The 25273-nt window shown below is 51.6% G+C and overlaps 1 protein-coding gene across 5 annotated transcripts in view; it reads right to left on the reverse strand.

The window, feature by feature from the left end:
- The window catches only part of RAB37 (RAB37, member RAS oncogene family), a 76276-nt gene that overhangs the window by 3229 nt on the left and 47774 nt on the right, over window positions 1-25273 (reverse strand). The window contains exons 1-8 of one of the 5 annotated variants that reach the window (XM_073005062.1): window positions 8473-8490; window positions 4716-4826; window positions 2980-3021; window positions 2080-2146; window positions 1934-1986; window positions 899-964; window positions 329-385; window positions 175-251 (exon numbers count right to left, since the gene is read on the reverse strand). In XM_073005062.1, coding sequence (XP_072861163.1) covers window positions 175-251; window positions 329-385; window positions 899-964; window positions 1934-1986; window positions 2080-2146; window positions 2980-3021; window positions 4716-4823 — 470 coding nt within the window. In that variant the 5' untranslated portion in view covers window positions 4824-4826; window positions 8473-8490. Of the gene's footprint in view, window positions 1-174; window positions 252-328; window positions 386-898; window positions 965-1933; window positions 1987-2079; window positions 2147-2979; window positions 3022-4715; window positions 4827-8238; window positions 8373-8472; window positions 8491-14831; window positions 14943-25273 lie in introns of those variants that run through there. The other 4 variants (XM_008011861.3, XM_008011862.3, XM_008011865.3 and 1 more) reach the window with 4 other exon arrangements.

Below are 25273 nucleotides of genomic sequence, written 5' to 3' on the forward strand. Positions count from 1 at the left end.
GGCTGGGGTGAGGAGCTGAGCAGTCCCCTCCCACCTCCCAGTGGCCCAGAGCAAATGGACCTCAACCTGCAGAATGCAGGTGTGTCCAGGGGCTGGGCCAGGGGCCAGGCCCTACTGGATTCCTGGAGGGTGCCGCCCCGCCCCGCACACTTCCCTTCCCTGTCCAGCTCTCACTTGGCGATGGCCAGAAAGGCTAACTCTACATTCATGCCCGTCTTGGCGCTGGTCTCCAGGAAGGGAACGCCGTACTCCTGCCCGGGAGAGAGTGTCCTCAGGGCCAGCCTCGGGCTGCCCCCACCCTTCACCCTGTCCCACAGAAATCACTTACCCTGGCCAGGGTCTCTCCGTCTTCGGAACGGATCACTCTTTCGCTGCTCATATCCGCCTGTCAAGCCCAAATGGGTCACTCTGGGGAAGGAGGCCTCCGCCCCCGCAGGCCCATATTTTGCCCCAGAAGCAGGCACTGCCTGCCCTCTGCTGGTGGCCCAAGGGACTGCGAGCAGGTGTGATTGGCCTGGGGCCAGGATTTCTGCCCAGTGTAGCTCCTAGTCCTGGGATCTCACCTTTGGTAAAGGGTGTGATGACTCAGTCTTGGAAGGGGACAGCAGTTGGGGCTAACCCTTTGCAGTTTTAGCCCCTGACCTGGGACCCTGTTCACTCTGCTCTAATGGGGGCTGAGCACTGGGCACCCCTTGATTTCTCAGGCAACAGCTTGGATTTTTCCTTGGAAGGGGCACGTGGGATGGGCAGAAGCCTCCAGATACGTCTGACTCCTGAGCTGGAGGCTGCAGAGTCCTTTTCAGGAAGGATGCCTAGATAACTGTTCTTGGGTGGTTATGGGGCTGGCTAGGGCTGAGGAAGTGCAGGGCTGGGCTGACCCTGCGCCGGAGCCACTCACCTTATTGCCTAGCAGCATGATCACCACGTCCCTCTGGGCATACTCATGAATCTCAGTGAGCCAGGCCTGTGGGAAAGGGTGTGCTGAGACTGGCATTCTCCTCCTCCTGCTGCCCCTTTCTTCCGCTCGGTTTGACTGTCCTCAGCTACTCACTACCTTGAATACGATGCCCTGTGCATTCTCTCATCTGTACCTTTGTTCTGGCCCATCCAGGCCTGGGTGGCCTTCCTTGGTGGCTCGAACCACAGTGGCCCCACCCTCCCCATTTTATGCTGTTCAACTATCAGTTCTATGGAAGATCCAGACGCATGGAGACCTTATCTCACAAAACAGTTGGTTGTCACCAGTGATTTCTTGGAGTGCCCTGTTGAAGATTCTAAGACCACATAAGGGTTTCAGTGATCAAAAGTACTGTGAGTGATTAGTGATGTCTGCCATGAGCATGGGGTAGGAGGTGGGAGTATGAGTACCATGGATTTTCCATATTTTTTCTATATAAATGTTTTATTCTCCTACTTTGCTTGTCAGCAAACTGTCCTTGAGGTCAGGGAATTCATGAAACCTATACAATGTTGTGCACAGAACGGGTGCTTGAATTTATCAAATTTTTGTCTCCATAATAGTTTTGTTGTGAGGATATAGCCACTCACTCTGTCTGACTGAGTCACTTTCTTGCAACTTGCCCTGGATGTATGTGTGGACTTTTCTGGTTGTGTTTTTCCCTTGGTCTCTGTGGATAATTATCTAGGGTGGAGTGGGGGCCATTCTGAACACTTTGTCACAAAACACACTCATGAATCACAGTGAGAGCTGAGAAGGTGGCATGGGGTCACAACAGTCTGCTTGGCCTTCATGCCCACGTGGCCACCAAATACAAGGCAGAAGATATGACTTCTGAGTCACAAGTAGGCGTTTTTCAGAAGGCAGCAGGATTCCACGCTCCACCCCCTTTCCACAGGGCAGGAAGCAACCTCAGCCTGCACAGACCTTACCTTGGCTGCTTATGGGTAGGGGCCAGGGGAAGGGAGGACCTACCCTGATACTGTCGAAAGAAGATTTGCTGGTGATGTCGTACAGCAGAAGCAAGGCTGGAGGGGGAGAGGATCACAGAGGGGACTTAGGCAGCAGCACGAGAGCTACCAAGGGGCTGGGGTAGGGGCTGGAGGGTGCGAGGGACTTACCCTGGGCGTCTCTGTAATAAGCATGGGTGACGCTTCGGAACCGTTCCTGCCCAGCGGTGTCCCAGATCTGGGAGGGGATGGGATGGAGAAGGGGATGGGGTCAGAAGGAGGCAGGTGCAAGGAATGTACTGGTTGGAGAGGGCCTGCTTTGTGGTATGAGATATCTGTGGGAAGGTGGGGCTGTTTCCTTCTTTAAATTCTCATGAGCTCTTGAGCATCCAATGACCTGGACAGTAGCAGTTACTGAGTTCTCAAGCTCCTTCAGAATCATCTCCTCAGCCAAGCGTGGCGGCTCACACCAGTATTCCCAGCACTGTGGGAGGCCGAGGCGGGCGGATCACGAGATCAGGAGATCGAGACCATCCTGGCTAACATGGTGAAAACCCGTCTCTACTAAAAATACAAAAAATTAGCCAGGTGTGGTGGCGGGCTCCTGTACCCTGTAGTCCCAGCTACTCAGGAGGCTGAGGCAGGAGAATGGCGTGAATGCAGGAGGCAGAGGTTGCAGTGAGCCAAGATTGTGCCACTGCACTCCAGCCTGGGCGACAGAGTGAGACTCCATCTCAAAAAAAAAAAAAAAGGGAATCTTCTCCTCTCCCCTAGCCCAGGGGTTGGGGATGTCCAATCTCCTAAGAGCAGATAAAGCCCAGGCAGCTGGGGAGGAGATGGTTGGAGGCTAAGCTTGTCTGAAGGCATTTGGAGCTACCTTTTCACAGATGAGAGGGTGCCTGGGAACTGCTTTTTCTGCAGACATCAAATAAACAAAAGCCATTTCCTCTCATGGGCCCCACAGGAAATTGCCCCAGGCAGAGGGCAGGGCTGCAGGCCTCCTGTGGTTCAGGGTGAGAAGGAAGGGCAGGTCCTCCATCCTCCCTCCCCAACTCCAGCCTCTGGTCTCACCTGCAGCTTCACTCTCATGCCATCCACGGTCACCACCTTGTTCTGAAACAGAAAAAGGCAGAGGATGGGAGGGCGGGAGTCGCGTGGCTCCTCAGCCCTGCAGACAACCTGTCTTCTCCCTCTCCAGGCCTAGAGTGGGTGCAGCGAGCCCCAGAACTGCCTCCAGCCACATCATACCATCGGGGCAGCAGGAATGCCATCTGCAGACACCTCCACTGTGGAGTCGTCTCTTCTGGGGACTGTATCTGCCCTTCTCACAACAGCAGGCCAAGAGGAGTCTGAGAAGTTTCCTGGCTCTCTCCAGGGATCAGGCAGCCCAGGGCTGGAGGGCTGGGTGCTACTGGAGGCCCTGCCTTTTCCCCACTTTAGTCTCCATCTCCTGGAGCCTGGTCCTGGGATTATGACCAAGCCCCTGGAGATGGGGTGCTTGCCTGCATCCTGGGGACCTGAGGCTACATCTGCAGCAGCATCTTTTCTTTAGCTGCCCACTAATTATCTGGTGAAGGAAGCATTTGCTTTCTGCCTGTTTGGAGCTGTAGAGCCCCACCTGCCAGGGTGAGAACTTTCCTCTGTTGAACATTTTGGGTGTGCAGCGCCCAGCATCCCTGACACGGATTTGTGAGATGGAGCCGTCAAGGTGAGAGGGAGGGTCCCTGGTGAGCTGCTGTCTCCCCACATGGCCAGCCCAGCCCTTTTTTTTTTTGAGACAGAGTTTCTCCTCTTGTTGCCCAGGCTGGAGTGCAGTGGCACCATCTCGACTCACTGCAACCTCTGCCTCCCAGGTTCAAGAGATTCTCCTGCCTCAGCCTCCCCAGTAGCTGGTATTACAGGCATGCGCCATCACGCCTGGCAAATTTTTTTGTATTTTTGGTAGAGACAGGGTTTCACCATGTTGACCAGGCTGGTCTCGAACTCCTGAGCTCAGGTGATCCTCCTGCTTCGACCTCCCGAAGTGTTTGGATTATAGGTGTGAGCCACTGTGCTCGGTCAAGCCCAGCTTTTTTTTTCTTCTTTTCTTTTATTTTTGAGACAGAGTCTCGCTCTGTCGCCCAGGCTGGAGTGCAGTGGCACGATCTCAGCTCACTGCAACCTCCACCACCTGGGTTCAAATGATTCTCCTGCCTCAGCCTCCCAAGTAGCTGGGACTACAGGAGCGTGCCACTACACCTGGCTAATTTTTGTATTTTTAGTAGAGATGGGGTTTCACCATGTTGGCCAGGCTGGTCTTGAACTCCTGACCTTGTGATCCACCCGCCTCGGCCTCCCAAAGTGCTGGGATTACAGGCGTGAGCCACCGCACCCGACCGAAGCCCAGCTCTTAAACCCAGTGCAGGGCTATGCTTCCCGGGAACTCCAGAAAGGCTAATTGACTTTTGAGGTCTTGCCAAAGGGGCCCAGGTAGGAGGGTAATGAGCAGGGCCTCTGTGGGCCAAGACATTCAGCTTATGCCATGCCTGCGGCTGCCTTGCTTGGGAGAAGTTCCCCAGGAATGGAGGTGGAAACGAAGACTCAGTCTAATTTTTTTGCATCCTATAGTTGGGCAAGGAGCCAACCTTGCCCAGTCTACTTTGACCCAGCCACCTCTGTGGTCCTGGGGGAGCGAGTTGTGTGCCCTTCAGGCATGAGCTTCGGGAGTCCCTGGGAGCCAGGGTGAGCAAGGGAGGGGGGACAACCGCCCTGTGCCTGAGCCACAGCCCTGGCTCGCTGCTGGAAGCAGGCTCCTGCAGCCACCTCACCCTGAAGTCTATGCCGACGGTGGCTATGAAGGCTCCGGACAGGAAGGCCCCGTCTTTGAATCGGATCAGGAAACATGTTTTGCCGACTCCTGAGTCTCCCAGAAGCATCACCTAGGGGGTAGGGGCAGAGGCAGTTAATGGGGAGTCAGGGGCAGCTTCTGGGATTTCAGGAGAGACACATGGAGAGGATCAGAGAAGAAGAGGGGGCTGACATGAATGCTGACCGCACCAAGGGGCACCTGCTTCCAGAAAGCCTGCCGGCGCCTTCACCCTGCCTTTCCTCTCTGTGCTCCTTGGCTCAGCCTCCTAGGCTCTCCCTCTAGACCCTCCTGTCCTCATTCAAGTTCCTAGAGGCCCGAATTGAGACCTCACCATGAACAGGTCCCCAAGTGTGCTCCGTGGCCCCAGAGAACCATCACATTTGCACAATCTAGACACTGGCCACATTTGCTCATAGCCACACCATGCAGGGATTCCGTCCCTCTGTGTACTCGTGTCATCCCTTGTGCACTCGTGAGTACACGCATGGGCTGGGCTACACTGACAGGAGAGGGAAGTGTCAATATCTTGGACAAGGAATCCCACCCAAAGGAGTCTATCAAAATCTACTGGGGGTGGGGCATGGTCATTTGCATACTCTATAATGACTACTGTTTGGTGTTTTCTTGGGGGGGATCACAAAATTTCTTTCTTTCATCCCTTCCTCCCTTCCTTCGTTTTGCTCTTGTTGCCCAAGCTGGAGTGCAATGGCGAGATCTTGGCTCACCACAACCTCTGCCTCCCAGGTTCAAATGATTTGCCTGCCTCAGCCTCCTGAGTAGCTGGGATTAGAGGTGTGCGCCACTCGCCTTGCTAATTTTGTATTTTTAGTAGAGATGGGGTTTCTCCATGTTGGTTAGGCTGGTCTTGAACTCCCGACCTCAGCTGATCCGCCTGCCTCAGCCTCCCAAAGTGCTGGGATTACAGGCATGAGACACCCCGCCCAACCGGAAGTTTCTAATGACATTTTATGTTTATTAAAAGGTTGCATGAGGCCGGGCGCGGTGGCTCATGTGTGTAATTCCAGCACTTCGGGAGCCCAAGGTAGGCGGATCACCTGAGGTCGGGAGTTTGAGACCAGCCTGGCCAACATGGAGAAATCCCATCTCTACTAAAAATACAAAAAACCAGCCGGGAGTGGGAGGTCGGGAGTTTAAGACCAGCCTGGCCAACATGGAGAAATCCCATCTCTACTAAAAATACAAAAAACCAGCCGGGAGTGGGGGCACACACCTGTATCCCAGTTACTCGGGAGGCTGAGACAGGAGAGTAGCTTGAACCCAGGAGCTGAGATTGCGTCACTGCACTCCAGCCTGGGTGACAGAGCGAGATTCTGTCTCAAAAAAAAAAAAAAAGGTTGCATGAATTAGGGAAGGTTGAAATTTATACTAAAGTGGGGAGATGTAGTCGGAAGTTCTTTCAGCAGAAACCTCCCACATGGGACGCGTGGCTGCAGATTGGCATCCTGGGGTTGCTGTGGGTAGCAGGAGTACCAAGGAGGGAACCTATGAAGGGGGTGTGGCCCTCTCCTTTACAGTCTGGCTCTGCTCTGCTCATCTTTCCCAGGGACATGCAGGAATGGTGGAGAGGAGCACTTTGTCCCGTCTTCTCCAGTCTTGGAGAACAGGGGTCTAGATCCAATGCTGGAATTTTCCTAACTACTGGTTAGATGGCTTAATGGGTTGAGTGGGGACTAGGTTTTAGTTATTTTCGAGGTTCTGAACTTGACAGTGGAGCCCAAAGGCATTCCTGCTGTGGCATGGGGTACTGGGATTGGTTAACTCTGGTAGAGAGGCAGGGTTGGCGGAGCAGAAGGGGTATGAAGGATGGGTCTTGGTTTGTCAATGGCCTACTGTGACTTTAGGAAGATTCCTTAACCTTTCTGTGCCATGGTTCCCATAGTGGGTAGAAGGAGGAGGGATAATTTCTTTGAGGTCTTTCTAGAGTCTGTTAATGGCTAGGGCCAATCATCGTGGTGAATCACCTAAGACCCAGGGAAGAGTGGCCCAGGGGTGGAAACTGTCTGCCTGTGGGCCCCGTCACCCCTAGTCTGGTCCAAGGAGTTCCTGCCAGGCTTTTCTCAGAGGGTCCTGGACTCAGTCCCCTGGGACAGGCCCGGGGAGGCTGGGGACCAACTCTCCTGCCAATGTCGCTTGGCCAGGGAACACATGAAGGGGTGGGGGATAGGAGCTCTCTGGAGCCTGCACTCCTTCCTGGCTCCTGGGTCCCAGCCCCAGAGTAGGAAGGAGGGAGAGAGGGCCAGTCTTTGTGTACTTTACAGATCACAGCTGCCTTGAGCAAACAATGCCAGCTACCCACCCAGCTCGGTGATTCCACCAAACACAAACAGCTGCCTAGCCTGGCCACCTCCTAGGCAAACAACCCTGCTGGTTTGCAGGGCAACAAGGTCAGGCAGTCCCCCTCAGCCTGGGGCCTGGCCAACAGCAGCTCCCCCTCTCCGAGGGTGCAGGGGCCCATTTCCTGCCGCAAGCCCACACAGGACGCCTATCTCAACGGCTCTGGGCGGATGACTTGCAGGGTGGCTCCCCCCGAAACACGGGGGTGGAGGCTGAGGCTCCCAGCATGGGTGAGCCCTGGTGTCGGGGAGGAAACCGAGGCCCAGAAAGAGGCAGGTCTCCTTCATGGCCATGCAGTGGAATCCAGGACAGCCCTCATTCCATTCCCAGCCCTGCAGAGGAAGAGTGGAAGCTTTAGGCTCCCTCAGCAATTCTGTCAGTTTCTGGTACCCGCTCACTCCAAGCACACAGATGGAAGGCGACAGACCAGTCCACTGCTGCCTCTACCTGTTTCCATACAGGACACCCCTGTAGAGGGGGCAAGCCCCAGAGAACAGCCCTGGATTTCTCTCCAGTGCGGGATGCGAAAGACCAACCACTGAGATCTTTTTCAGGTTTGAAAAATTCCCAGGTGGCCTGCAGGCCAGTTCGCAACATCCTTCTGGGAGGAGGGGCTTCCGACTGCCGGGAGGAAAGTGGAATGGGAGGGGAGCAGCTGGGGGACCTCAGGCCTTAAACTGGGACGTCAGATCTCAACTGAGAGCTTAGCTCGGAAAATGGCATTAACGCCAGTTTCTCCGCCAGCAGAGGACGTCCTCTCCGAGTCTCCGGGCGGTCCCCATCTCCCAGCACTTCCCAGCCTGAGTCCCCAGAGTTGCGCGCTTAACCCTCACCAAGAAGCATGGGCTCCCGGGGACTTATATTTGCCACAGTGTGGCAGAAGAGAACTGAGTTGGGGCCGGCGCGGGGATGACTCAGTCTTTGCGATCTTCTGCGACCTGCCCACACCGAGCCAGCAGAGACCCCTGGAGCTTGGGACGGCCCCAGAGGCTGTGTCCTGACCCTCCCTCCCTCCCTCCTCTGGGAGACCCAGCTGCAGGAGGGAAAGGGCTGAGTCCAACCCAGACGCAGCCAGGAAGGGGCTAGCGCCGAGGAGGGCGGGGGTCTCACGGAAGAGGCCCACCCACCTTGCCCGTGAGGTCGAAGCTCGGACTGCAGGGCGGGGAGCGCTCGGGGGCCTCGCCATCCCGGGTGGCAGCGGCGCCTGGCGTGCCCGTCATGTCCCTGGACGAGAGGTGAGCACTGCCGGCCCGCAGGCGAAGGAGAGCTCAGGAACCGATCCGCCCCGGCCCCGCCCACTCCCCCTCCCTCGACCCGGACCCCACAGGCTCCTCCCTCCGTCCCGCCGCCCCCTCGACGACACCGGCTCGGAGCTTGCTGTTCCCTGAGGGCGCGGACAGCCGCAGAGTCCGCGCCAAGGGGCGGGCAGCCTCCCTGAGCAACCCCGGCCCGGCTCCGTGCGCTTAGGGCGTGGGCCACATCCAGCCCCGGGACCGGTCCCCTGTGGTCGCTTAGTTGCCCCCGGGGGAGCAGGCCGCGGAGACCCCGTCTGCTGGGGAAAAGTTTCCGTAATCGCTGCGCGGCGCGACAGCAGGCGGCGCCCGAGCCCCGGGCCGTGGGCGGTCCCCAGGTGGCGAGGCGGAGAGCTGGGGACCCCTGGGCTGCGCCTCCGCGGATGGCGCCGAGACAGATCCGCTTCTGCTAAGGCACCCGGCCCGAGCTCATCTGAATATAGTTTTGTTTACCAACCCATACTCGCCTTGCAGCACATGTGCGCTGCGGTGTTCTGGGACCTCTGTCTGGTGCTGGGACTTTGACCCTTTAGTATGGATCACCTCTCGTTTCCCCCGGCCTGTTGGGCTGTGCCCAGAATGTCCCACCAGGGTAGAGCTTTCGCAAGAGGGCTGCGCAGCACACGTCTCCTAGTGGACCGCTCCTGAAGGCGGGGACGGCCTTATTTACCCATGACACTCACCCTGGCCCCGAGGAGGAGCCAAATAAATTCATGAAGTCGTGGATCATTTTGAGCAGAGCTGCCAGGATATCCCAGGCACCCGGCAGCTCTTGGTGACAGAAGGTGGGGAGTGCATCTGGGGTTGCCTGTAGCAGAGCTTAGGGACTCTGTGGCCTGGGCCGACCTTTCAATTACCCCCATCTCCACATTCTATAAGCAGCTTCAGGTTACCAAGAAACAGGACGGGTGCTTTATAGAGGGACTGTTTGAGGGGTGTGTAGGGAGGGGAGAGCTGGAGAGGGGTACCTGGAGAGGGGTACCCGCACCTTTTTTTTTTTTTTTTTTGAGACAGTCTCGCTCTGTAGCCCAGTCTGGAGTGCAGTGGTGCGATTTTGCCTCACTGCAGCCTTTGCTTCCCGGGTTCAAGCGATACTCCTGCCTCAGTCTCCCAGAGTAATTGGGATTACAGGTGCGCAACACTATGCACGGCTATTTTTTCTTTTTGTATTTTTAATAGACCTGGGGTTTCCCCATGCTGGCCAAGTTGGTCTCAAGTTCCTGACCTCAGGCAATCCGCCCGCCTGGGCCTCCCAAAGCGCTGGGATTACAGGCTAGGGCCACTGCGCCCGGCCTGCAATTCTTAACTTAGGTGTGGAGGTGAGGGGCAGGGGTAGACATGGCTTATGGGCCACCATTGGCCTGTGGGGACTGACTTTGTATGCCAGCCTCCAGTCCTGTATTTTTTGATATTAGCTGGAGGTATTTTCTGTCAGCTGGGAGAAGCGCTCAGAGTGGGGACAGAGGTGATCTCCAGTAGAGTAAAGAGCTTGGGTTACCTCTTCTGGAGGTGAGCATGCTATAACCTCAGCTGGGCATAGGGCGGGACTCAAACAGGGAGCCACAGATTGGAGGGTGGAGGCTGTGCAGCACACTACAGAGGTGTGGTGTTGGTTGCTATTTGGATGCCAGAGGCTCTTGCTGCAAATAGTGCCGAGGTCTGCTCAATGCCGTGGGCTCCTGGAGATGAAGTCTCACTTTGTCGCCCAAGCTGGAGTGCAGTGGTGGGATCTCAGCTCATTGCAGCCTCTGCCTCCCAGGTTCAAGCAAGTCTCCTGCCTCAGCCTCTGGAGCAGCTGGGACTACAGGTGCACCCCATCATACCTGGCTAATTTTTGTATTCTTAGTAGAGATGAAGCTTCACCATGTTGGGCATTCTGGTCTCGAACTGCTGACCTCAGGCGATCCGCCTGGCTTAGCCTCCCAAAGTGTTGGGATTACAGATGTGAGCCACTTTGCCCAGCCAGGATGCAGGTTTTCATTGCAGGAGGGAAATGGTGGAGGAAGAATGAGAGACGGGAAGGGGCATGCCTCATGCTCACCTTCTATCTAAACCATGCTGTTATGGATTGAATTGTGTCTCCCCAAAGAAAGGTTGAGGTGTGAGCCACCAGTACTTCAGATCGTGCCCTTACTTGGAAATGTGGTCATTGCAGACATCACTCATTAAGATGAGGTTACACTGGCATAGGGCAGGCCATTAATTCCGTATGACTGGTGTCATAAGAAGAAAGAGACACAGGGAAAAGACATCCAGGTGAAGACAGAGGTGAGATGGGAACGGTGCAGCTGCAAGCCAAGGAATGCCAAGGTCTCCTGGGAGCCACCAGGGCCATGGAAGAGAAGGAATGACTCTTCCCTGGAGCCTCCAGAGGGAGTGTGGCCCTGCTGGTACCCTGAGTTCAGATTTCTAGCCTCCAGCTGTGGTTTGTGTTGTTGGCTCCAAGGCCCTCTTTGTCCTATGGTGAGTTTGGAATACAGAAGGTTGAACATTAGCTCGAATCATCCAGAAGGAGCAGTGACCTGAAGCATTTCCTTGCTGCGTTGCTGCGCTAGTCTGGATGGAGGAATCTGAGCTAGGGAAGAAGTCTTCGAACACGGGGAGAGGGGCTCTGGGCTCTCCTCCAGGCGGTCCCTGTCTGGCCTGCTGGGTTTGTGGTATGTGGGTAATGCTATACTTGGAGGGTGTGTACACTGTCCCCAGGGCCACTGTAATGTCCTGTAGGGTGTTCAAGGGCAGCCTTGGGTGAGTCAGAAGCAGGTTGGGGTCGAGGATGTTCAGAACAGGGAACAGGGGCTGTGCAGAACAGGCACTCACTAAGGGATCCGTGTGGTCTCTGGGGAGGAAATCTGGGCCTCCTAACGTTCACTCTGAGGCTGTGCATGTGCTGTGGTAGCCTGTGTCTCTCCCCAGACACACATACCTCATTTCACTCCAAACACATAATGCAACTCCAGGCACAGTTTATTTCACCTGTGCATAATGCAACTCCTGTCACCATAATGCAACTCCAGGCATAGTTTATTTCACACCATCGACACCTATGCCACATCACTCTGCAAGCACCTGTGTCTCCAATGGACCCCATGCCTCACACCATCACCAAATGTGAATTACCGCCAACACCTCTTACTGCCTCCAGATCTGAAACGCACGCCCCCCCAATACCCCCAAATAGATACCCCTGCCCTCCTGTTCACAGATCACACCCTCATAGTCATGCAGCCCTGCTGATAGTGGAGGTACCAAGTGTCAGTGAGACAGGCCCTCGTGCTTGTTGAGAGACGGGGGGCTCTTGTGTGCAGCCCTGGAGCTCTGGGGGGCAGGGGCAAGGGCCTCCCTGCTACCCAGGTGGATGGCAGAAAACTCCAGAGCTGGGGAACAGCACAGCCAAAGAGCACAGGGTCGGGATGTGGGAAGGAGACCCGGGCAGAGACTGGAGGGACAAGGCCTCAGCTCATGTTTTGCAAAACATGGCGCGTGGACCCCCTGAGTCAGAGCTCCCAGATTCTGGGGCCCCCACGTGGTTTTACTGAAGCAGCATGTCTATGAGGGAGCTTAGACTTTGCGTTTCAGATGAACTTCTCCCTGGAGGCTTTTTTGCATGCTGAAGGAGTGTTTGAAAACCACTGGTCTAAACTGTGCAACAGTTTGACCAGCAGATGAGAGATTCAGACTTTATTTGGAAGGCAATAGTGAACCATGAATGTTCAGGTGGGGGATGAGCAGAGTGAGGTTTTGTTGCAGTTGTTGTTGTTTTGAGATGGAGTCTCACTCTGTTGCCCAGACTGGAGTGCAATGGCGTGATCTCGGCTCACTGCAACCTCTGCCTCCCAGGTTCAAGTGATCCTCTTGCCTCAGCCTCCCAAGTAGCTGGGATTACAGACGTGTGCCACCACGCCTGGCAATTTTTTTTGTATTTTTAGTAGAGATAGGGTTTTGCCCTGTTGGCCAGGCCGGTCTTGAACTCCTGGCCTCCAGTGATCCGCCTGCCTCAGCCTCCCAAAGTGCTGGGATTACAGGTGTGAGCCACCACGGCTGGCCTGAGTAAGGGTTTTGAAAGAGGAATTTTGCATCAGTATTTAGGCAAGACTAGGGAATTTGGGGGAAACTGAGGAGAGAGGTAACAAGGAGGACCTGAACTGTGGTGGGAGGGGCTGACTGGAAAGACCCCTGTGTGAACCCCATCGACGTCAGTACCCCATAACCCCATCAGCAGGACCCCCGCAGCCAGCTGGATGAAGCTGGTGGTGGAGAATTTAGGGAAGGTCTTGACTGAGAGGCATCTACACAGGACCTGGGCAGGTCCCACTTCCAGAAGGCAATGGGCCTGGTAGTTTATGGGTGAAGGCACGCCTGGAGTAGTCACCCTGCTCACCTCTGGCTCCTCCAAAGTGGGAGACCACGGGCTCCATCCCTCCCCTGCCACCTGGGCGGCACTCAGCCTCCTGAGCGGAGCCAGTGGGAGCTTCTGCCTCCCTTCCCATCACACAGGAGTTCCAGGCTACAGCCTGGCCAGCGGCAGGGCCCTTATCCATGTCATATCTCAAACCTCAGTGCGAAGGACAGATGGGTGAACAAGTGTCTGGTAACCTGGCTCTCCGGGGACCCCCAGACCGCTGATATCTGGAGGAGACCCCGATGTCCTCCAGTTCTTTGCTCAGGTGTCCCCAGGCTGAGTTTCTGGCCAGGGGCTCAGACCCTCACTCAGCGTAAGCAACCAACAGGTTTGTCCTGAGATGCACCAGGACACTGGGTGCTGGTGGTGCCAAGCAGGCAGCCCAGGCTCTAGGAGGCCCACCCTAGCCTGAGGTCAGTGGGAAAGCCCAGCTTGTCCCATCTCAGGCAGCTTTGAGCACACAGTTTGACCACGCACTTTCTTTTTCCTTCACAGGAAATTGGCCCCAATTTTCTTGCCAAGCTAGCAGCAAAATTCGGAGATCTCACCTCCGTGGTCTGTGGAATGTGAATCAGACGTTGCATGTCCACAGCCACATCCACCCCACTCTCTTTCCTTCCTCACCAGACAGGCAGAAGGGTGGGTGAAGAGACGCAGGTGTGACCCTGAGGGCAGGGTGTGCCCTGGCTGCTGAGGGCAGACTGGGCCTGGGCTGAGGTGGGTGACGCCTGGCACCAGGTCATCCTGGTTTGCTTCATGGCAGCCTGGTCCAAGACCTCAGGGATTGCCAGGCAGCCTTGACCTCCTGGGTCTCAGCCCTGCTCTATTTAGCACTACCAGAGCCCAGCTGGTCCCATCGCAGGGGAGAGCCCCGGGCACTGGTGTTTCAGGGTCGATTCTAGGCCGGAGAACACACCCGAGCCAGGCACTCACTTCCGCTTTGCCTCCTGGAAGGTCACCCAGAAGCCATGTCCGTTCTGAACCCCTGCCTTCCTGGCTGTGACCCAGTGGGAAAGCCCATTTTTCTGGGTTTTCCTCTGTCTCTTCCCATCAGCGTGGCACTGCTGCGTACTGACCCTGAATGTGACCTCGCAGGCCCTGTGCTCTGGTCCCAGAGGCTCCCAAACATCCGCGTTGTCCAAGAAGAGATGTTTGCTCTTCCCCATCTCAAGATGCTACGATTCTGGGGTCCCAAGGGAGGGCCCTGCTCCTCCTGCCACAGTCCAAGAGAGGAGTGGAACCCTCTCCCAAGGTCTTCCCAGGAATTCAAGGGCAGCTGCAGCCGCAGGCACGGGACAATGCGGGGAGATGGGATGTATGGTAGAGAGGAGGGATCTCTTGTCCCGCAGAGGGGCTGTGGGCAGAAAAAGCCAAGGGTGCTGGGATTCCTTAACCCAAACTGCCCTTTTACCATTTTACTGAGGGGTAAACACGGAACTGTAACCTTGGCCTGCCAGCTCCCTGAGACTCGTGTGACAATGCTAAGTTTGGACTGTGCTGAAAACTTTGTCGTCCCTCTGTCCCTCCAGATTCTTCTTGCCTTGGAGGGCTGACCTGAGCTATCCCATATTAAAATATTTTTTGCTTTCTGGCTTCCACTTGCGTTCATCCAGTGTGGAGCCCCAGAAGGAGATGGGGAGCAGGAGGAGAGCAAGGTGGGACAGGGGATTGTTCTCCTGGCTGCCTCCCTGGGGGGCTCCCATGGGCCGCTGTGTCCCTCCACTGTAGGTCCCACACAGCTCCTGCCAGGCAGCTCACCCAGCAGCCCGCTTTGTCCCTGGGTTCTGGTGAGGGTGCCTTCCCTTCCCGCTTGAGGTTAGAGGTGGGTGGAGTTCCTGGACTACCCAGGGGCAGTGCACCCTCCCTCCTGGTCACCCAACACCCTCCTACACCTTGGGGAACAGTCTTCTCCTTAATCCTCCTTGAATGATCCAATGCGAGTGTCCACCTGTTTCCTGCTGGCACTCAACAAAAACACGCTGGAGTCCTGAGCCCAGGCCCAGAGCTGGCAGTGTCGGCCAGTGCTTACCGTGAATCCGATGCCCACAGTGGCCGAGAAGGAGCCGGGGATGAACTTGCCTTGATCGAACTGAACCAGCAGAGACGTCTTTCCCACACCACTGTCGCCCACCAGGATGGTCTAGAAGGGAGCAACAGAGAGAGGGGTGAGGGCCTGTGACGTGAGTTGGCCTCAGAGGTGTCCTTGTGGCTGTGGGAGTGGGTTCTTTCTAAGCACGAATGTGCACAACATGCATACACACACAAACACACATGCACAAGACACTGACACACACATACAGACACAGAAAAGCATGTACACACGTACACAGAACACATACGCACACACAAACATATATGCACACACAAGTACACACATGCACACACATATATGCACACACAAGTACATGCATGCATACAGAAACACATGCATACAGAAGCACAAACATATACAAGTACAACACATACACACAGAACACACATGACACAGAAATATACATGCAAAGACACATACAGATACAGAAAAACATGGACATACATACAGAACACACAAGCACACAAACATATGCACACACATGCACATGCATACACAGAAACACAGAAGCACAAGACCCACATACAGATGCAGACACAGAAAAACACATGTACACACATACACAGAACACACATGCACACACATATATGCACACACAAGTACACACATGCACACAGAAACACATGCATACAGAAGCACAAACATATACAAGTACAACACATACACACAGAACACACATGACACAGAAACATACATGCAAAGACACAGATACAGAAAAACATGGACACACATACAGAACACACATGCACACAAACATATGCACACACATGCACATGCATATGAAACACAGAAGCACAAGACACATACAGATGCAGATACAGAAAAACACATGTACGCACATACACAGAACACACATGCACACACAAACATATGCGCACACATGCAGACACACAGAAACACATGCACAAGACACGTACATACAGAAAACACATGTACACACACAGAACACACATGCACACACAAACATTTGCACTGGCAGAGCACACACAAACATGCATACAGAAGCACACACACATACACATGCATACATGTACAACACACACACAGAACACACATGACACAGAAACATACATGCACACACACAAATACATGCACACATAGAGAAACGCACATGCACACACACAGGCAGAAAAACATGTGTACACACAGAAATACACGCACACATCCACATCCACAGGCACAGACACACTTGTACAACACATACATACAGAACATACATGCACACACATAGAACTCACACATGCACACAGATACACATACACAGACACACAAAAACACATCTACACACGGAAACACACATACACACAATACACATAAACACACATGTACATACACAGAGAACGCACACGTGCACACAGACACATGCGGAAACACATGTACACCAACATGTGCACTCATATACAGACACAAGCACACATGCAAACACACAGTAACACAGAAACACACATTCACACAGACATGCATATACACAGACATAGACACATGTGCACACACACATACACACAGAAACATATACACAGACATACACAGAGACACAGACACACATGCACACATGAACTCAGAAACACACAGACATGCATACACAGACATGCACACACAGAAACATGTATAACACAAACACATATATACACATACATATGCACTTACACACATACACACAGACACGTATGCACAGGCACCAACACACAGACACACACATTCACAGACATGTAGCATACACGCAAATATGCACACATGCACAAATATACACACAAACATAAACAAACACAGACACAGACACGCACATACATACAAACACATACACACGCACACAGACACCCACACATACACTTAGACACACAAACACACTAAAGTCTTGATTTTCTATTGAAGTCACTGGAAGGGGTGTGAAGGCACAGAGGAGATCTCCCTCCAACCCAAGTTAATAAGCATCTGAAGTGACCATGTGAATATGTCTCTCAGACTTCCAACCACAGGCGCATCAATGACCGAGGGTCCCCACTGCCATGCTTTGAAAGCCGTCGTCGTGTTTTCATTGAGGTCATGCTTCCTATGGGCAATTACCAGCCAAAGGTGGAGCACGGCAAGCCTGTTCCTGGGAGACACAGGACCCTCTAACAGTTGAGTTAGCTCAAGGACTCCCTCATGGCCTTGCACAACCCTCCAGATACTGCAAGGTGGTCTGGGATGCTTCCACACAACCTTTCTGCCCTCTTTCCTTCACGGGGATCCAGCCTGCATCATGGTCTGAAGGCTCCCCTGGCCTTGCTGGCACCTACTCTATTTCTTTCATAGGCATTTCCCCCAGTAAAACCCTTGCACATTTAATTCCCTTTTCACATCTCTTCTTTGGAAGACCAGGACTAACACGATGTCCATAGATCTCCTGTGTGGGAGAGCCCCAAAAAACCAGTCTACAGAATAAAACAAAATCAGATGGCTGGAATGTGCTTTGCACACTTGGCCTTAGAACAAGGAGCAGACAACATTTCAAAGAGAAGCAGATTCTGGGAAACGAGGGAGAAGACCGCCTTCCTCTGGGAGGTCTGAACTGGGAGGGAGTAGGGGTGATAATTAGCTTGGAAGTTCAGATGAAATGTTTGAAAGAAAATCATAAACAAAAGAGAAGAACTCTACATGCACCCAGAGGCTGGTACCCTCAATGAATGGATGAATGAATTGGTGAGTGGATGTGGACAGTGGCCTCCTTCCAATGACAAGAATCAAGGCTGTTTGAAAGGACTAGGAGGTGCAAACTTTAGCTGGACTTGTAAAAGCATAAAGACATTAAAACAACAAAACCATAAAAGCATAGAGATTGGCTGGGCCTCCTTGAGTCGGGCCCAGTGACTGTTCAACTCTGGCAATGGCAAGGAAGGGAATGCATATCAGTGTCTGCTGAAAATGAGGTTGTCCATGGCATTGACTTTAGATGTCCCCTGACTGTGCCCCCACCCACCTCCTGAACCTCTCCAGCTTTTATTTCCTCCTGGGTTAGAGAACTCATTTGCTTGTTATATGCAGTGGTTTTAACAATTTACATCTAGAATCTAACTTCCTCAGGCTTTAAGAAGTGCTTCCTAGAGAGCATATTCCAGAATGTGAGGGGTAGTCCATCTATGTTCCCTTCATTCGCGTCCTAAAGAACATGACAGATTCTAATTATTTTCGCTTTTATCCTTTTCCTTTCCAGTGTAAGGAGTTTCCATCAATTTTCATCACAGGAAATAGTCCTGTCTTCTCAGGACCTTTTCTGGCTCATCGAGGTCTAGGGGTGCATACAGGTTCATCATAGGAAGCAGTCCTGTCTTCTCGGGACCTTTTCCGGCTCACCGAGGTCAGATTCAGCTGAACCTTGCCTCGGGGCGGGGCAGGATGATCCTCTCATAAAACAAAAATCACGGTCTTTGTTTTGTTTTGTTTTGTTTTTTTGAGACAGAGTCTTGCTCTGTCGCCCAGGCTGGAATGCAGTGGCACAATCTCGGCTCAAAACAACCTCTGCCTCCCGGGTTCAAGCGATTCTTCTGCCTCAGCCTCCCAAGTAGCTGGGACTACAGGCGCCCGCCACCACACCTGGCTAATTTTTGTATTTTTAGTAGAGATGGGGTTTCACCGTGTTAGCCAGGATGGTCTCGATCTCCTAACCTTGTGATCCACCAGTCTCGGCCTCCCAAAGTGCTGGGATTACAGGTGTGAGCCACCGTGCCCTGCCAGGTCTTTTTATCAGCTTCAGAAATCTATTGACAATGGCTGGGCCTGCTTAGGCCTGCTCCTCCTCTGTGCTCCTCCCCATGAAGTGAGGTGTCCACATGGCCAAAGGCTCCTGTTCCTCCTGTAGACTAACTGCACCTTGCCCCAAGGTCACTGTTACTGTGGCACCCCTAGGTCTGTGGCATGGTCAAGGGGTGACTGTTTGCAGGGGCTGCGGACAGAGCTTGGACGTGGAGCCTCGTGCATTCTTCTGAGAGACTTTGGGGTTGGGTGTGCAAGGGTGGGAGGACAGGGAGAGGAGCTCGTGGGTGGGGGCTGGGGACAGGAGGTTAATTGTCCCTAGGCTGCCATATTTTAGTGTGGAACTTCTGAGAATCTTACATGCTAACCTGGCTTCCAGGTTGGTAAGAAGGTATTTTGTTCAGGAGGGAAGATTAGACACACTTGATCTGTTGGCTTTTTGAGCTTGCTTTAGAATGTTAAGATACTGAGACACACAGTCTGTGGGCCTCCATTTGTATTCTAGCTCTGGCCCCCAAATATTAGGAGTGGAGCTGCCTAAATCCATTACGTTAGATATTGTCAGGCCTCTGAGCCCAAGCTAAGCCATCATATCCCTTGTGACCTGCATGTATACATCCAGATGGCCTGAAGCAACTGAAGATCCACAAAAGCAGTGAAAATAACCATAACTGATGACATTCCACCATTGTGATTTGTTTCTGCCCCACCCTAACTGATCAAGGTACCTTGTAATCTCCCCCACCCTTAAGAAGGTTCTTTGTGATTCTCCCCACCCTTGAGAATGTCCTTTGTGAGATCCACCCCCTGCCCGCAAAACATTGCTCCTAACTCCATCGCCTATCCCAAAACCTGTAAGAACTAATGATAATCCCACCTCCCTTTGCTGACTGTCTTTTTGGACTCAGCCCGCCTGCACTCAGGTGAAATAAACAGCCTTGTTGCTCACACAAAGCCTGTTTGGTGGTCTCTTCACATGGACACGTGAGACAGATATGTGAAAGGAAAATATCTTAGGCCCCCAAAATCACTAAGGAAAGCTCAAGCTGGAAACTGCTTAGGGCAAACCTACCTCCCATCTATTCAAAATCACCCATCTGCTCACTGAGATAGATGCATATCTGATTGCCTCCTTTGGAAAGGCTCATTAGAAACTCAAAAGAATGCAACTATCTGTGACCTGGAAGCTCTCTCTGTGTTTCTAGTCTTCTGCCTTTGCTTCTGAGTTGTCCCACCTTTCCAGAACAAACCAATGCACTTCTTACATATTTTGATTGATGTCTCATGTCTCCCTAAAATGTATAAAGCCTAGCTGTGCCCTGACCACCTTGGGCACATATCATCAGGACTTCCTAAGGCTGTGTCATGGGCATGTCCTCAACCTCGGCAAAATAAACTTTCTAAATTAACTGAGACCTGTCTCAGATTTTCTGATTTCACAGATAACACAGCAGAGCTTCTCTCGCCAATCAACAGTTGCTGAAAATTCCTTACATTTCTCCAGGTTGGTTCCCAGTTTCACTGCTTGGAGAAGCTGAATGTCAACTTTGGGTTCAGATTTTTCACCATGCCTTCCCTCTTTGTGCTTCTCTTAGCATTTATGAAAATGTTATGGCTGGGTGCGGTGGCTGATGCCTGTAATCCCAGCACTTTGGGAGACAAAGGCAAGTGGATCATAAGGTCAGGAGTTCGAGACCAGCCGGGCCAACATAGTGAAACCCTGACTCTACTAAAAATACAAAAATTAGCCAGGCATTGTGGCGCGTGCCTGTAGTCCCAGTTACTCGGGAGGGCTGAGGCAGGAGAATCACTTGAATCCGGGAGGCGGAGGTTGTGGTGAGCTGAGGCCACACCACTGCACTCCAGCCTGGGCGACAGAGCGAGACTCCCTCTCAAAAAAAAAAGTTAATTAATTGTGGTTCAGATAGAAACCTCTGGGTCAAGTTTGCCACCATTCAGACATGTGTCTTTGTTCTCTCTTCTTGAGTCATTTTGTTTATATCTGTATTTGCACCTCATTCACTTCCAATGGGGATAGGTGGTTTCAAACAAACCCACAAGTATGAGAAGGCAGTTCAAGAAAGTGTCTCAAAAAATATACAAAGAATAGGGGTGTGTGTATAGGGGTGGGGTGGGTTGGGTCTAATCTTCCACCCCAGAGTGAGGTTGGGTTGTTACTGCGTTTGAGCATTGTGTTTGGTTATAGGTTTCCCAACAGTCAAGGCAAAGTGGAAAACCAGGTGGGGTGTATGGTACTTGTCTGACATTGTATGCCTGAGTCCTTTCCATTGAGTATTTTCTCCTGGTATACACTGCTATAAGGAATCTGTTAAGTGGATCCTTCTGCAAGGGGTCCTGAATAACAAAATGGGCAATTGCAATTTTGCGGAAGATGCAAAGCTTTTTCTAAAGCCACCGTATCGACTGTTGATAAACCCAGGGCATAACGTTAAATCATACTTTATTCAGGCCTCTCGATGGGAGCCAGGCTAATGCTGTCTAAGTACACTATTGCTGCTTTTTTGTGACTTTATTATTCAGAGACAGCTTTTAGAAAACCTAATAAATGGGGTGGTTACCATGGCTCCTAAAGTGGCTCTGAGTGACCTTCTTAACAAGACAGGAAATTCAGATGCCATAAAGAAAAGATCAATAGATTTGCTTCAATAAAAATGTTTTGGTTGACAGAAGATTCCAGAAACAAAGTCGAATGAGAAATGGTACAGGGAAGATATTTTCAAGACATATGACAAATGGTAATATCCCTCATATAAGGAGAGTTCTCAGAAGACAACTTCAATAGAAAAGTGAACAAAGGATGTGAATAGGTTGATATATTTTTTGTGTGTACATATGGTTAGTTTTATGTGTCAGCTTGGCTGCGCTATAGTCCTACTTATTCAATTAAACATGAATCTAGAGGTGGCTGTGAAGGTACTTTGTTGATGTGGTCAACATCTCTAAGCAGCTGATTTTTAAGTTTTCAGTAATTTGGGTGAGTGTCCCCTGATTAATTGAAAGACTTTAAGAGCAACACTGAGGTTTCCCTGAGGAAGCAGAAATTCTGCTTCGTGTTTGTAGCCGCAACTCTTGCCTGAAAATTTGCAGGCTTTGAGCCAGCCCTACAGATTTTGGACTTGCCAGCCACCACAGTCATGTAAGCCAATTTCTTGGACAAATCTCTCTTTCTCTGCATATATATAGCCTGCTGTTTCTGTTTCTCTGGAGAACCCTAACTGATACAATGACAATATAATGTATAGTGGCTTGATAAAAGTTTGGTAATGGTCAGTACTGGTTTAGATTTGGGTAAACAGGCACTCATACATACACTATTAGTGGGAGTATACATTGAGCAACCATTTTGGAGAGCAATTGACAATATCTATCAAGGTTTCAAGTACAAACTCCTTTGACTCAGCAACTCTATGGCTTTCCTTGCAAAAGTAAACCAAGAAGGCCAGGCTTGGTGGCTCACGCCTGTAATCCCAGCACTTTGGGAGGCTGAGGCAGATCACCTGAGGTTGGGAGTCTGAGACCAGCCTGGCCAACATAGGGAAATCCTGTCTCTACTGAAAATACAAAAATAGCAGGGCATGGTGATGTGCACCTGTAATACCAGCTACTCAGGAAGCTGAGGCAGGAGAATCACTTGAACCCGGGAGGTAGAGGTTACAGTGAGCCAAGATCACACCATTGCACTACAGCCTGGGTGACAGAACAAGACTCCATCCAAAAAAAAAGTAAACCAAGATATGTGTGTGTAAGGATGCTCATTGTAGTGTTTGCAAGAACAAATAATTCAGCAGTAGAGACTGGTGAAGTAAACTCTAGAATATACATACAGTGCAGTACTGTGAAAACAGTAAAAGGATGAGGAAGATATGTATGTACTGTTGATACAGACAGGCGGCAGGGAGATACTGGGTAAAAGAGGGCGAGGTCTTGGCGATGGCTCCACCTTCAAGCCTGGACCTGTGGCCCTAAATGAGAACATGCATTCCTGTTTTCCTGCCTGAATGTTGCCTTTTCCAAAACCACCCTAGCCCACCATGTCCCCAGCCCTGTACCCATAAAAAGCCCAAGCTCCACTGGCAGAGGACCAGAGAGGTGTGGCTGAGAAGGAGAGAAGAGACAAGCAGCTGAACGTCGAGAGAAGAAGCAACTGAGCATTCAGCATATGGATAGACACGGCTTAATTTCAGATTGCACAACTTCAGAGAGGAACTCGGTTATCTCTGGCCAGGCTTCAGGGAAAGATCACCTTCTTCCCACACCATCCCCTTCCCAGCTCCTCTACCATTGAGAGCCACTTCCTCTGCTTAATAAAATCTCTGCATTCACCATCCTTCAAGTCTATGTGACCTGATTCTTCCCGGACACCCAACAAGAACCCGGGTGCCAAGAGAGCAGGGTGTAAATGGCTGTCACCCTGACTGTCCACTGAGCTGGTTAACACTTAACTCTGTACCAAGAGGGCAGGGTGTGAAAAGACTGTCACCTTGACTCTCCGCTGAGCTGGTTAAAACTTAGCTGTCTGTGGATGGCAACTGCTAAAAGAACATTAATTGCGTTTTTCTTTTCTTTTCTCTTCTCTTCTCTTCTCTTCTCCTTCCTTCCTTCCTTCCTTCCTTCCTTCCTTCCTTCCTTCCTTCCTTCCTTCCTTCCCTCCCTCCCTCCCTCCCTCCCTCCCTCTCTCTCTCTCTTTCTTTCTTTCTTTCTTTCTTCTTGATAGAGGCTCACTCTGTCACACAGGCTGGAGTGTAATGGCGGGATCTTGGCTCACTGCAACCTCCGCCTCCTGGGTTCAAGCAATTCTCCTGCTTCAGCCTCCCAAGTAGCTGGGATTACAGGCACCTGCCACCACACCCTGCTAACTTTTGGTATTTTTTTTTAGTAGAGATAGGGTTTCACCATGTTGGCCAGGTTGGTCTTGAACTCTTGGCCTCAGGTGATCCACCCACTTCGGCCTCCCAAAGTCCTGGGATTACAGGCGTGAGCCACCATGCCTGGCCTAAAAGAACCTTAATTGTAACACACCCTTCCATGCTGCTGTGGGGCCAGAGCCCAAAAGTACTCGTCCCAGCCCCAGCACCCACTTGCCTGTGTGCTCCCTCTCATGATGGGCTGAACCCAGTGGGTTCCAGCAAGTAAAGTTCATCCCTGCTGGTGCCTAAGTGGCCGACTGGACCCAGAGCTGGTGCCCTCCAGTTCCTACCTGCAAAAGGGTCAAGGGAACTCTCCTGTCTCACTGTTTGGGAGAAAGTTCATTATTAAGCAAAAGCAAGGGGCAGAGTGATGTATATAGTATGATGAGTGTGTGTATGTTACTTAGGTTTATCTGCTGGAGTATGATTAACTTTTCTCAGGGAGGCAATAGAGGCCAACAGGATTGCCTTTGAGGTTCAGGGGCTGGTAAGTGGGAAATGGAGATAAGACTTTTACTTTTCATTTAATATTTTTCTATGTTTTAAAAAAATTATTTAAATACTTTGCTTGGCCAGGTCCAGTGGCTCACGCTTGTAATCCCAGTGCTTGGGGAGGCCAAAGGCAGGAGGATCACTTGAGCCCAGGAGTTCAAAACCAGCCTGAAAACATAGGAAGCCCCTATCTCTACAATAAATAAAACAATAAGCTGGGCATGGTGGTGCATGCCTGTATTCCCAGCTATTAGGGAGGCTGAGGCAGGTGGATCACTTGAGCCCAGGAGTTTTTCCAGAATTACAGCTGCAGTGAACTGTAATTGCACCACTGCACTCTAGCATTGGTAACACAGTGAGAACCTATCTCAAAAGAAAAAGAAAAAGAAAAGCAACTGTGAGCAAATTATTTTATTTTATTTTATTTTATTTTAAGATGAATTTGTGCTGTGTTGTCCAGTCTGGAGTGCTGTGGCTCACGATGATGGCTCACCGCAGCCTCGACCTCTCTGGGCTCGGGTAATTCTTCCACCTCAGCCTCCCAAGTAACTGGAACTACAGGCACATGCCACTGTACCCAGTTAATTTTTTGTATTTTTTGTAGATATGGGGTTTCACCATGTTTCCCAGGCTGGTCTCGAACTCTTGGGCTCAAGTAATCTACCCACCTTGGCCTCTCAAAGTGCTGAGATTACAGGTGTGAGCCACCACACTTGGCCTGCATTTTACCTTTTTAAAGAAAGTGTTAACTGGAGGTATTTCGGAGCTGGCATTATTGGCCATGTCTCTCTTTTTTAAAAAGTAGGATTTAATTTTTAGAGAATTTCTAAGTTCACATTAACATTGGGCAGAAGATACAGGGATTTCCCACAGACCCTTTTCCCCCATGCATATATAACCTTCCCCATTATCAACACCCTCCACTGCCATGCTTTGTTTTTATATTTTTCCTGTATTAAAATGCCCTAATAAAGGTAGTAGTCCAATTGGTAAACTCACACATGAGTAAGACCCTGTCTCAAAACAAACAACCACCACCAAAGAATCCCCCAAAAACAACCTTGTCTGTATGTCACAATTTATTTTCCTAAAATGAACACATGTCACTTTTGTAAGTCAGACAAACATTATTATTATTGTTTTTGAGACAGAGACTCTCTGCATCACACAGGCTAGAGTGTGTGGCGCGATCTCGTCTCGCTGCAACCTCTGCCTTCCAGGCTCAAG

The sequence above is a fragment of the Chlorocebus sabaeus genome, chromosome 16 (genome assembly GCF_047675955.1).
Source record: "Chlorocebus sabaeus isolate Y175 chromosome 16, mChlSab1.0.hap1, whole genome shotgun sequence".
Lineage (NCBI taxonomy): Eukaryota > Metazoa > Chordata > Mammalia > Primates > Cercopithecidae > Chlorocebus > Chlorocebus sabaeus.